Below are 12,500 nucleotides of genomic sequence, written 5' to 3'. Positions count from 1 at the left end.
GCTCTCCTCTTTGTTAATTAGGGTTTAGGGTTTAGGGTTTAGGGTTTACAGATGGTGTACTAAGGGAAGAAGAGGGGGAAATAAAACATAACAAAAAGAAACAATAATATTAATAATAATAAAGATAATAAACATAATAATAATAATAATAATAATAATAATAGTAATAAATAAATAAATAAATAAATAATTATTCTTTTTTTTTTCTTACAAGTCCTCTTTCTTTTTTATGTGCAACGATGTCTTCTACTTCATACTCTTCGGACTTCACCGAATATTTCTCCTTCTTTTTACTCCCTAAATAAATAAATAAATAAATAAATAAATAAATTAATTAATTAATTAATTAGTTAATTAACTAATTAATTAAATAATATAGTTATTATGTATGTATGGAGAAAGACGAACAAAAAGATATATTTATCACCTAGTTCTTGTTGCGATAACGTCTTCTGCTGCTGCTGCTGCTGCAGTTGCTGCAGTTGCTGCTGTTGCTGCTAGTGTTGCTGCAGTTGCTGCTGCTGCTACTAAAGAGGATGTTAACTCACCCTTCATTGTGTCTAAAGGAGAGGAAAGAACAAAGAAAAAAAGAATTCCTTCTCCTCCTGCCTCCCTCCCTAATGGTGTATAGGGAGGCGTGTCTGTTAAGAGTTAAAAAGAAGATATAATTAAAGAAAATAAAGAAAGAGAAGAAAGAAATAATGATAAGAGTTGTATATATAAAGGAATGAGCTGTATGTACAGCTCAAGCGACGCAAGAAGAGGCAACTGGAGGCATCAATATGTTGTTGATGCTGCAGATCTTTTAACTCTTTTAACTCCTTGAGTTATTTAATTAAATAAAGAATTAAAATTAATGAAAGAAAATAACAAGAGAGCAAACAGCCCCAAAGAGCGTCTGCTTGCTTCTGTTGCAGACAATACAAGCAGCAGCAGCAAACTCTTTGTGGGGGGCGATGCAACACTTGGCCCTCTTCTTTGTATGGAATTCAAAGTGAAAAAGTAGGAAAAATAAACAAAAAGATAAAATAAAAGAATTCAATTTCTTATCCTCACCAAGAAATACACAAACACAGCCCCTGTTACCTACAAGGCACTGGTAGCAGTGATGGGGCTTATTAATAATATAATACAAGACCGTGTACAAAGAAGGGAATAAGCCTAAGAAAACTCTCCTCTCTAACGAACTTCTTTATGTTTCCCTTCATTTTTTATTATATTTCTATTTATTTAAATAAATAACTACTCTTATTGGGCTCATTAAGGGGCCCCATCAACCGCCGCCGCACGGAGGAGTGGTGGCACTCTGAGTGTACGTACACTACAACACTACCACAGCCACTACACACCCACCGGGTAGAAGGCATCATAAAAGCCCTAATTAAGAAATGTTTAATGTTTAATTATTAATCCCCAATTAATTCAATGCAAATAGCATTATGTTATTCATGAGGTCGCTAACAAATAAATATGCAAATATAAGGATGTAACTTGACCTGTAACACAGCAGCAAGACCTTATTATAAGCAACAAGAGAGTCAATATGCATAAGATTAGACATCCTTACATGCAATTAATACCATTACCCATTCTCCCCTCCTCCTGAGCTCACAGGCTCAACCGCCTTGTGCTGAAGGAGAAGACAATGGTTGCCACAAGTTGGAAGACAGCTTGCTGCAGCTGATTATCGACGAAGAGACTCCAACTGTCTTGAGTATAAGGGGATGACGATGGTGAGGAGAAAGTGCCAGACTCCATCACGAGTTGCAGCACACCTTGCATGCAGTAACACTATGAATACTTACATAATGCTCAATAGCAGCATGCATGCAAGGAAGTAGAAGTATACGTATAAGCTTCCAACGGAAAATGCTACATCCGTCATCTTAGTACATTTAAGGATTCTCCCTTTAGTTTTGCCTACGTGTGCTGTTCCTTAGACGTTAACTAAATTGTAATTCTCCAAACCACCGGGTCGGCGTGAGATCAGCATGCCGGGTTGCATGCATTCCTCCAACATTTTCGGGAGCGAATTTGCATTGCATAGAAGCTTATGTGGTCCCTTCTCGTTGACACATTGGTCGCACTCCTCTCACTGCAGATTATGCAGGTGGAGTTAAGGACGCTAATAGAAGCCTTCGCATTGTTTCGTGGGACATACACCTCAACAATGCCTTTTAAATGCCACAGTCGTGCCGTTTACTGAGTAACCTGCGGTGTGTCTGGCACTATTCCGTGGAATATCTGTCCATGGTAGACACTCCATAACTTTTTTGGGAAGGCGGTGCTCCGCTAAGACAGAGCCCATGGACCCCCCCCTTCCATGCATGTAGCTAGCAGCCTGTGCTCTAAACCCGAAAACAGAGTTCTAGAGGAAAAAGAAACTCTTCATATCCGAGCAGTGCCAAAGGGGATGACATTCGTAACGAATTATTATTTCTATAAAAACATTTAAAAACATATTGCCGTAGGCGCTCCTGAAGAATTGCTTCGCTCAACCAATCCACAGAAAACCCTCTCGGGTTGGGTTAACTCCCTCGAGTCGTTACTCAGCCCAACACACAAGGTTCTCCAGTAAGCAGTAGCAAAGCAGAGCGTTGCACTAACTAGCGAGTCAAGCATTTCGCAGTATGGACACAATGAGAAAAGGGCAGGGGCAAGAAGAGTACGGGCACCGGGGATCGAACCCGGGATCTTCTGCGTGTAAAGCAGACGTCATAGCCACTAGACCATGCCCGCTCCTCTGACCCTCCACGCCAGTTGTACGCAGCAATTTCAGCATAAGTTTAATTTGCCAGAGCTATCTACAGCGTAGAGCAACGAGCCAAGCTTTGCCTCAGAATGGTATCTAGTTTACTAGCTGACAGGCTACCTCCAATGCGACAACTGCTCCAGCCTGCTGAAAGGTTTATAAATCTTCTTGAGGTGTCTCATGTACAGACAATTCTTTTTATTCTTATTGCCTCTTTATGTGCGAAAGCCGGCCTTCCACGGGGTGTATCACCTTGGGGCACCGCACCAGAAGCTATTGTGTATTTTGTGTGGGAGTGCGTAGGCCTCTGCCATAAAGGCACTTCCCACTGCTTTATTATTATTATTTATTCCCACTGCTTTATTGTGGTTCCGTAGCTAGGACCACGCAGCAGATGCAGCATACGATTTCCTTCTTGTGCTGCTGCTGGTGTAGAAGCTGCTAGTTGCACCTGCAGCAGCAGTCGACGACGACGAGCTGTTGATAACTACTGCTGCTGCTGCGGCTCACGAGCACAATGCACCAATAGACCACCTTGCCTGCAACTTGTGCTGCCCCTGCTGCTGCTACTACCTGTTAATGGTCTTGCTGCTGTATTCTCTACAGCAAATGCAGCAAATGCATCAAAGTCTTGCTGTCTAAGGCCTAATTCAAAGGAACAATTCTCCTGTGCTGCCTTTGTGCTGCCTGCTGTTAGTACTGCTTGCTGCAGTCCATCTACTACCTTATCCAGTGCAGCAGCAAAAGGTTCTGCTGCAGCAGCAAAAGGTTCTGCTGCAGCAGCAACATCGAACCATGTTGCTGCATACAGAGGTTCCCATGGCAGCAACTCCGCCAGAGATGACTGTCTTCTACATGGATCCCGATCCGTTGTTGCAGGTCCCCCCCCTTGTGTTGCTTCTTCTGCTGCTGCACCTTGTGCTGCTGCTACTACTGCTGCTGGTGCACCTATAGTTGCAGCAACACTAGCAGCATGACGAGGATTACGATTAACAGCAACAATAGGAGCAGAATCACCCTATAGTCAATACAACGAGAAGAAGACGATGGAAAGTTAAGCAACAAAATACTACCAGGAGAAAGATCAATAAAATGCTCTAGGGAAGATAAATTGGGTTATATATACGCCTGAGTATTATTACCAGCAGCAACACATAGAAATGCACGCCTTGAACAGCATGCAGCTGAACATATGCAGGGGAATGACATAATTACCAATTGATCAATGAATGTAATTTAAAATGTTAATAATATTATTAAGAACACCGCCAAGTATTTAGTGAGCGAGCCGGGGTACAACAACAGATGATGCTGCGGAACACCAGTGCCCGCCCTCTTAATACGTGCATTGCCTAACTAGGAAATACTCTTTATAGTAATTGAACACAAGAAAAGAAAATAAAATACATTTCTTTAGCGAAGTTGTCAACAGAAACAATAATTGTACTGCATGCGTGCATGTTTAGCCACGGAATGCACGCAGTCAGTCTCACACAGCCCCAAGCGCTCCCACCTGCTGTGCCTTGTTGGCACTGCACTGAGGACAAGTAGGGAAAAATAAATGCGCCAACATCTTTTATAGTTATTTTGTGGTGTTTGCTGACATTTAGCTGAGGATCCCCTCCCCATTGTTGTGCGTTTTTTGTTTTTTTATTCTCCTCGGCTAAGATGCAGGCTCCTCCTCATCTGCCGGGGGCAGCTATGCCTGCTGTGACAGTTGCAGCAGCAGCAGCAGCAGCGGCAGCAACAGCAGCAACAGCTGCTGCAGCATTCCCATCGGGAGCCCTCCCTGGAGTACCCTTGTCGGTGCCTTCCCTTGGCCACCAGTTGCAGCCGCAGGTGGCTCAGGCAGCAGGAATGCAGCAGCTTCATCAAATGCAGCAAATGCAGCACATGCAGCGAATGATGCAGGCTGCTCAGTATGGTGAGTCCTTAAGACCTTGGTGGACCTACAGCAGCAGGCGGTTCCTTGTGCACCTTCATCATCTGCTGGTAGAGGTCTGTTTGTAGCCCAAGTAGCGCTTAGATATACATATATAGACCCAATTCCCTTCTTGCCTACTGTGGCTGTTGTTTGCTCTTTTGTTGTTTTGTTACAGCTATGCAGGTGCCTCAGACCGTTGCAGCACAGGCAGACCCAAGAGCTCAACTTTCTTTGGATGCGACGCATTGCGTACGTCTTTCTTGTCTCTGTTGTTGTAGCTGCAGTGCAGTTTATTCGTTATAGGGGATTCTTTTGTTGCTTTCTTCTTCTCCCTGCCACTTTTAATGTATTTGCATACTTTTCTTTCTTTGCATTTGTCTGCTGCATGCGCATGCAGGCAGTTCAAAATCTTACGGCAGAAGAAGCCGCCTCTATGGGCAGCGTCATGGCATCAGCAGCAACCACAGAGAAGAAAAAAGTTCATCTTCGTAAGGCTGCAGGACATATATGGAGTGATCCAACATTAGACGAATGGTCAGAGAACGACCACAGGTAAATTGGGGCAGTTAATCCGGGTGGGAGGGGGGAGAGGGGAAGCAGAACATCCATGAGATGCTCGTAGAGGCTACTAGTTCTACCGTAGGTTAGAGAGAGAACTGCATACAAGGTGGGAATTGTGAATATATAATGTAACTATGCATCTATCTATTTATGTTTTGTTAGTTATGAGGGGTTCATTTGCTTATTTGTGCTCATTGTTGTTGCAGAGTATTTTGCGGAGATCTCGGTAATGAAGTCACAGACGAAGTTCTTGCCAGTGCTTTCCGCAAATATAAATCCTTTGATAAGGCTCGTGTTGTTCGCGACAAGCGAACAGGAAAGACCAAAGGATACGGTAAGTGTGGTTGCTGTGTAACTGCATAGAGCCTATTGCAGTTTTTGTTCCTGTACCCGGTAGAGGGGAAACCTCAGCAAAAGTTCGACTAATGCTGCGGTTGCTCCTGCAGGCTTCGTCTCCTTCATGGATCCAAATGACATGCTTAAGGCAATCAAAGAAATGAACTACAAATACGTAGGCAACAGACCAATCCGGGTGCTCCGCAGCAAATGGAAAGACAGGTGAGCATTCGACGTTTGCGCGCTGCCTCTCGCAATAACGGTATTTTTGGCTATTTAAGATTACCTATTAGAGGCTTACCAGCAAGGGAATACGGAGATGTATTTGAGGACAGACGGGAAAATGCATATTCAGTTTGATACCGCTTCCTGGGATTTCAGAGCCATTTGCATGCGTTTTGCAATTTTTGCTGTCTTCTCAGGGAGATCGACTCGCAGAGGAACAAACAGATTGCTGTGAGTCCAGTTCCATTTCACTGCGATTGCTTTTAAGCACGTTTGTGCCTTCTTTTCGTGGCATGCGACATCTGTTCTGTCTGTTTGATCCTCTTTTCAGAGTATCGTCAAGAAGGTGGAAAAGAACGACTCGAAGACGTTGCGAAAGTTTAAGAAACTGGGCGTTAACATTAATGGAGGCAAAGCCGGTGAGTCTATCCAATTCAACCGTATCTGATTCCCTTGTGACCACGTCACTTATTTTAGGCAATTCCGTATGTGTTGCATTTTCACGCCGAGGGTTGAAGTTGATTATATTTGCGGTGTGGGTATTCTGCTCAGCAAGGAACCACGAAATCTTGGCTAGCCAGGCGCCGAAGATTAGGAAGAACTACGTGCCGCCTGTAGCTTACGGCCGAATGACGTACCAGTACATCAAAGGCGCTGCGCCTGCGCTTCCAGCCCCAGCGCCTGGTACGGGAGCCTCTTCGCATTTGTTAGATGATATTTGAGTTATATCAGAAGGCTATGTGCAAGACTGCGACCACAACATCCATGGACGAAACGCGCCACTCACGTTTACATCAGCCCTCTCCGAATTTTTAGAGACAGGGCATCAAGACTGGAACTAAAGACAGAACAACTTGCCAAGACGATAGGCAAGTTTACAAGGCGTTTTTCTCGGAGGCGCCCTGTCAGGTTGGATGTCTCGCCATGCGGTACCAAGAATTTGGTATGGTTGTTGTCGGCATAAGGAAGTGCAATTTATCACCCACGACCGCCAACTGACACACGGTTCAAAGAGTAGCGGGGATGGAAGTGTTTTAGCTTTTGTTGGTATCGTCTAGGCCCGCTTTGTTGGCAACTATGGCGTTGGACGGTATTTACTCTTTGTTGGTTTTGTGGCATTCAGTAGTAGAATGGGTAGAAGGGGAGTAGGTGGAGGCGTTGGCATTGGAGAGTGTGCGATAGTTACTTTGCTGGTTGCGGTGTGGATTTCGTGCATGTTATCTGACCAGCCATTCGAGTAACGGTGCCTAATCGCTCCCGGCCGTTCTGTAAGAAGGCACGCCTCATACAGTTCTCCAGAAACCGAAATGAAGTTTTTTTGCGTATTGCATTCACTACTGCCAGCAATGAAACGGGGAAGTGAATAGGTGGGGTGGTGTCATGCAAGTCCACCATCTTCGTTTAGAGAGTTTTTTCGTAGTTCATCTTTTGTGTTGACGTAGAGCATGGTACAGCGCAACTAGGAACAGCTCTTTCTGCTCATAAGGCGCAGAAGGAGCAGCCTTCCAGAAATGGTGAGCAGAGGTGTATCTGAGGAAAGCGTCTGTACTAGCTAGGGTACAACGCCTAGATGAATCACCAAAGTAGGAGAGAGGAGCCGATGTTGTAATAATTAGGAGGGATCCTTAGAGTTATCCCTCAGTTTCCGCCGCTTTCCAACACAGGAAAGTATTCCGTCACGCGCGGCACTGGCTACAGAGCTCTGGTGTCGAGACAGCTGAGCACGCTCAACGGAGCACATTGGTGACGCGCCGTCAGAACTCCATTGTGTCTGATTTTGAACTTTTGGTTAGAGGGTCGTTACATGCTACCCGATTTGACCAAATAAAATGTCGGCCTGTCAAGTGGCTTTGGCCCCTGAGGCTGGGGTGATCGTACCCAAGAACAAGATCGATGACAGTCTTCTGAACATCCTCGTGAACGACCCGGCGGGGGCGTCAGTTATAGGTACGAAGCTTATAGCTTACCACTTCGGGACAGAGTCATACAACGAATGTTTACAGGCCTCCCTGTGCCCAACGAGCCTGAAAGTGTTACTGAAGAAAAGAATGAAGCTGATTTGGCTCAGCAGGCGGAAGTTCTCTCTGGATTCCCCCGCCGTTACGCTACTGTTGAAGAAGTGGATGATGCTATTGGCAAAAATCGTAGCCGAGTTAGTTTGTGATTCTTTTGAGCCGCTAGTCGACTGCCAGTTTATTTCGTACCTCAGTTCCTGACAGCACTGGCTATTGGAATCCTTACTGAGTTGTTCCTGTTCTCCATGACCATATCCCCCTTCCACACTGGTGGCGTTGCGCGTGCTCTCGCCCAGACGTTGACTAATGTCAGCAACCTCTGGTAAGACTTCTTAAGGCTGACAACAGAGGGGAAAGTTTAATCAGCCCCGTTTCGAATTCCCCAGGAGGTTTACCATCGTGGTCCGCGGCATCTACGTCGCCACTCTCTTTGCGTACTCCTCGAAGGCATATTTCGCTCAGTCGGCAAAAAGCGGCGACTGGCGTGCCGTGTGCAACGTCGCCCTAGGTGGAATGCTGTTGGAGTTGGTGTTCACGCTTCTTGTCAAGAGGCTCAACATCATAGCTTTCGTAACTAGAGGATTGATCGGTAGGCTCCATACAAGAATGATCAGCTCAAACAAATTGCTCATGCGCGAGTTCAGCCTTTTACGCGACAACTCTGGCGAGCATCATCGCGGCAACCAGCAGTGAATACGTCGCCGTTACTCCTCCTGCGGCCGACGTCTAATACAACATCATGCGCGTCGCCCGTCACGGGCTCAACGCTTTTGACCTGGCATTCACTAAGACGAATCTTTTGAAAGCTTTTCGACTAGATTCTCCTAACGAAACAGAAATGTGAAATTTTGCCAAAATGTCATGACGCGCAGTTTCTTAGCGTTTTTGCTTCACGGAAAAAAGATACGGCGAACCGCCTAGTGACGGAAAATGAAAGCTTTTAGTGTGGTAGAGTAAGAGTGAAGCTGCTGTAACAGGATGCAGAAGCGGCATACTTCCTGTTGGAGCAACATCACTGCCAAGTGACAGCAATATGTCCGGTTTGAAGTCACATCTTTCTGCTCGTGCACCTTCTCTCTTCCTCTCATTCGATATTGCTGGAGCGTCGCCAGAACTTCGAACTCGGCCGGTGGAAGCAGAGACGCTCCGCCGGCTATTGTGAAACTGTTGTGCGGCACTGATCAAGCTGGAGTCCAGCACAAGACAAACACCTTTCTTTTGTTTCCTCTCGAAAATCCCCGATGTCCTCACCGGGATACCACCTTCGTGCGGAACACAGATTGCAAGATCTTTATCATTACACAACTGAATGAGCTCCTTCACAGTACCTCGACGATATGGTAGCCAAAACAGCGCCCCCTAAGGCAAATACGCATAAAGTAATAGATTGCAAATATTCCAACGGCCACAGCATGCCCACTGCATCTGGAGTGGAATTATCTTTTTAAATGACATACCTGTGAAGCCCTAATTGCGAGTGGGTTGAAAATATCAGGGCACGACGGCAGGATCCAAGCACCTTGCCACTGCAGTGCGGCTGCTGTCCTGAGTAAGGTCCCAACGACTCCTGAATCTAAAAACTCAGGATTGGACCTTGACACCACTGGCATCCGATCCTTCTGCGTTTGACCAAGTGACGAAGGGATGTTTCCCAAGCATAGCAAGAGCCGTATATTGCCCAAATCGTTGGCTGGCTCTGGCATTCGCATTTCAGCAACACATCCGTCATCGTAGGATTGAAAACCGGCCACCTGAAGATAATAAGCATTAAACAAACCTTTATGCTTGTTGTTCCACTTGGATTTAAGCGAATTACTAACTCTTCCCAACATAGCTATTTGACATACCTTACGCAAAATCCTGTTGCTGACGAAGTGCGTTTCAACGTTTGTGTTTAGTCGCGGGTACGCGCTTGCAGAATCGGCATCGCGCTTGCTGATAGTAGGCAGTTGATTATTATCTGGCGAGGCAGACGTAGTAGATGTAATCACAGGATCCACATATCTGTGCAAAAAAGGTAAAGAAGCATGTAGCGCCTCTAAACTGCGACGGCGAACGGCCAGTCGCCTACAGGGGAAGTTCCTCAAAAGCTCGCATACAAGAGTTTTGCCTGTAACGATAACACTCTTGCGCAGGTTCCTGCAAGCAAAGACACCGAACTGCTCGAGAGTAATTCATGGGTACCGCGTAGGATTGTAGTAATCAACGTCAGAAATTTGAGAACTGAGTGCCACAAACGTGTTGTTTACCTGTAAGCTGGGTTCCCAGCGACGCGTAGGAGATGTTTAGATAGCGGATCTTCAAGCCGTTTCACATTTCTGCTCCGGCTTCCATCTCTTAGTTGGGCTTGTAGACGTTTCTCGAGCCTCTCCTGGTGGGTGGCGGCATCGATAGGTAAAGGCCCGCCTTTGGTTGCCCATGAGCGTGGTGTTTGAATCTCTTCTCTTGAATTAGGGTTATCTAATACGGGTAAGTTCGAAGTCGTGGGAGTCCGCTTAGGAGCCTCCCCAGTCACAGATTTCATTTCGATACCATTGCAAATCACCGTTCCAGCCCCAACGACGACTACACACGATGAGGCTGTTCACCCGTAGGCAAATTAGAAAAGGATAAAATTAAATTATACATTGGAGAGCATTAAATGTAAAGAAGTAAGGATTTGCGTTTAACTCGGAGTATAAGCAGGAGTCATTACCGCCCCGCTTCGGGGCTGCCGACGAGGGGCCCAACCATTTGTAAAGACGGACTGAAGAGATGGAGTCAATAATTTGGCTCTCTACTACTATTTAGATTGTTTTTCTCTTTCCTTTCTTGGTTCTTTGATTTTTTCTTATGTGTGGCCCTCACTGCGTGCTTGGTTTAATGAAACTGCTCTCGTGTTCCCCCCAGCTTCAGAGCAAACCGAGTTGCGAATGAAACGCCGATTTAGTTAGTAGATTGTCGCTAAAAGAAAATGATGTGTAATAAACGATATGAGATTTGTATGCCAATGTCATGTCTGTGTTGATTATTTACCAGTGTTTTCTATGCCAAACAATTATTCAGTTTTAATGCAACAGTTGTCGGACGCAGTAGTGTAGAGAACCCCTTTCATATAACTTCATAAGAAAGGGGTTGGAAAGTTCATATGTTCTTACAATGTCACAAGACGGTTGATTTGCTTTACAAAATGTAATCCTTCTGCCGAATAATATCATCTGCCTGTCGCTATGCAAGCTGGACGGTATTGCCGGTATTTCTTTCCCATGAGGATTTCCTCTTTTTTTAGACCCATTAAAGAACGTTCAAATAAGTCGTTAGGAAGTCATTCTTATGTATATCTTCTCTATTTGTTGTTGGCCTTCATCTGAGATACTTGTAATCCCATTGAAGGTGTTCCTCCATTGTGTTATGTTTAACTAAAGAAGTATCTGTGCGTTCAAAATACATCCAAGTGTATTTTGAATAAATTGAATTTCTTAAAACGTCTTTTGAGTGCCATCGTCATAATTGTCATCACAAGTCAATAAATAAAAGGCGATTTATACAACAAAACTATTTTTATTGCATTTTTTAAATCGAACTTTACGACTAAATTCCCACCACCTAAGAAATGTTGTTTCGTTGTAAGTTGCATTCCTTGTTAGGAGTTGTTTTATAGCTAAAATATGATAAATTAATGCACTAATTAAATGTAATGATTTACATTAATGCAGATATTTGCAACGATGACCAGGTGTGTTTATTTTTTTAGTTCAATTCTTCTTCCTTTTATTGCTGCTACTATATTACATATAAAAGAAACAGACAAAGAAATAAACAACCGTTAAATAAAAAAGGTTAAGCAATAAAATAAGACTTGTATACACCATAAACTGCTAACAGTCATGGAGTTGCTGGTAATTTAACAACTAACTATCCCTTATAATTGCTGTTTATTGTTTGTATATAAAAGGGGAAAAAAGAAATAAATATCTTTTTAATATAAAGACTCATTTATAGACTTTGTATTTTTTTTATTTATTTGTTTATTTGTTTGTTGATTAATGAATATGTTTATGCAGCAATAAATATTCTGCATTTGTGTTTGCCTGCCTATACGTAATAATTAATCGCCTTTTCCCCATTCTTTCTTTCTTTCTTTCGTTCCTTCCTTTCTTTTTATTTATTTATTTATTTTTTCTTGTATTTATTGTCTTAATCTTAATTGATGTTCTTGTAGTGTTAATCTTCTTGTTGTTGCTGATGCATCAAAGAAGACAAGATGTTGTTTTGTATTCATAAAATAATTCGTTATTGTGCAACGCTCAAAGACTTCTTTGTCTGTAAAAAAAAAGAATAAATAAATAAATAAATAAATAAATAAATAAATAAATAAATAAATAAATAAATAAATGTATAAATATACTGTATTTATTCTTTATTTTATTTATTTTGTTCTTTTTAACTTATTTAGTGACCAATGGTCACACCAGTGGACCACAGATAAATAAACATATATATTCATCTATTTATTTTATACATTTATTTATTTACTTTATTTATTTATTTATTTATCTATTTATTTTCTTACTTTTTTCCTTTATTAATAATCTAGCGCCAACCAATAAAAGAGGAAATTCACGACTTTGTTCTCTTAATGCCTACATGGATATACACTTTAATTAAATAATATAATTAATAAATACTTTTTATTTTATTTATATTT

At 43.1% G+C, this 12,500-nt stretch overlaps 3 protein-coding genes across 3 annotated transcripts; 2 read left to right on the top strand and 1 right to left on the bottom strand.

Annotated features, from left to right (window-relative positions):
• Positions 1–4,420: 4,420 nt before the first annotated feature.
• Positions 4,421–6,520, top strand: EMWEY_00007350 (RNA recognition motif-containing protein, putative; the record flags this gene model as incomplete). The annotated part of the gene is made up of 8 exons (XM_013478468.1): positions 4,421–4,676; positions 4,852–4,925; positions 5,074–5,228; positions 5,444–5,571; positions 5,684–5,795; positions 5,996–6,029; positions 6,130–6,217; positions 6,351–6,520. 8 exons carry the CDS (start codon positions 4,421–4,423, stop codon positions 6,518–6,520), a joined length of 1,017 nt encoding a protein of 338 aa, XP_013333922.1.
• A 1,107-nt stretch (positions 6,521–7,627) lies between these two features.
• Positions 7,628–8,543, top strand: EMWEY_00007340 (hypothetical protein, conserved; the record flags this gene model as incomplete). The annotated part of the gene is made up of 5 exons (XM_013478467.1): positions 7,628–7,745; positions 7,802–7,950; positions 8,008–8,135; positions 8,200–8,402; positions 8,458–8,543. The coding sequence occupies 5 exons, from the start codon at positions 7,628–7,630 to the stop codon at positions 8,541–8,543; spliced, it is 684 nt and encodes a 227-aa protein (XP_013333921.1).
• A 23-nt stretch (positions 8,544–8,566) lies between these two features.
• On the bottom strand, positions 8,567–10,337 carry EMWEY_00007330 (hypothetical protein, conserved; the record flags this gene model as incomplete). Its single annotated transcript, XM_013478466.1, has 5 exons — positions 8,567–8,637; positions 8,809–9,172; positions 9,271–9,564; positions 9,661–9,952; positions 10,063–10,337. 5 exons carry the CDS (start codon positions 10,335–10,337, stop codon positions 8,567–8,569), a joined length of 1,296 nt encoding a protein of 431 aa, XP_013333920.1.
• Between the last annotated feature and the right edge of the window lie 2,163 nt (positions 10,338–12,500).

Source organism: Eimeria maxima, genomic scaffold (assembly GCF_000499605.1).
Source record: "Eimeria maxima Weybridge genomic scaffold, Emw_scaff44, whole genome shotgun sequence".
Taxonomy (NCBI): domain Eukaryota; phylum Apicomplexa; class Conoidasida; order Eucoccidiorida; family Eimeriidae; genus Eimeria; species Eimeria maxima.
The sequence above is the reverse complement of the archived record's forward strand: the minus strand, read 5'-3'. Positions and strand labels throughout refer to the sequence as shown.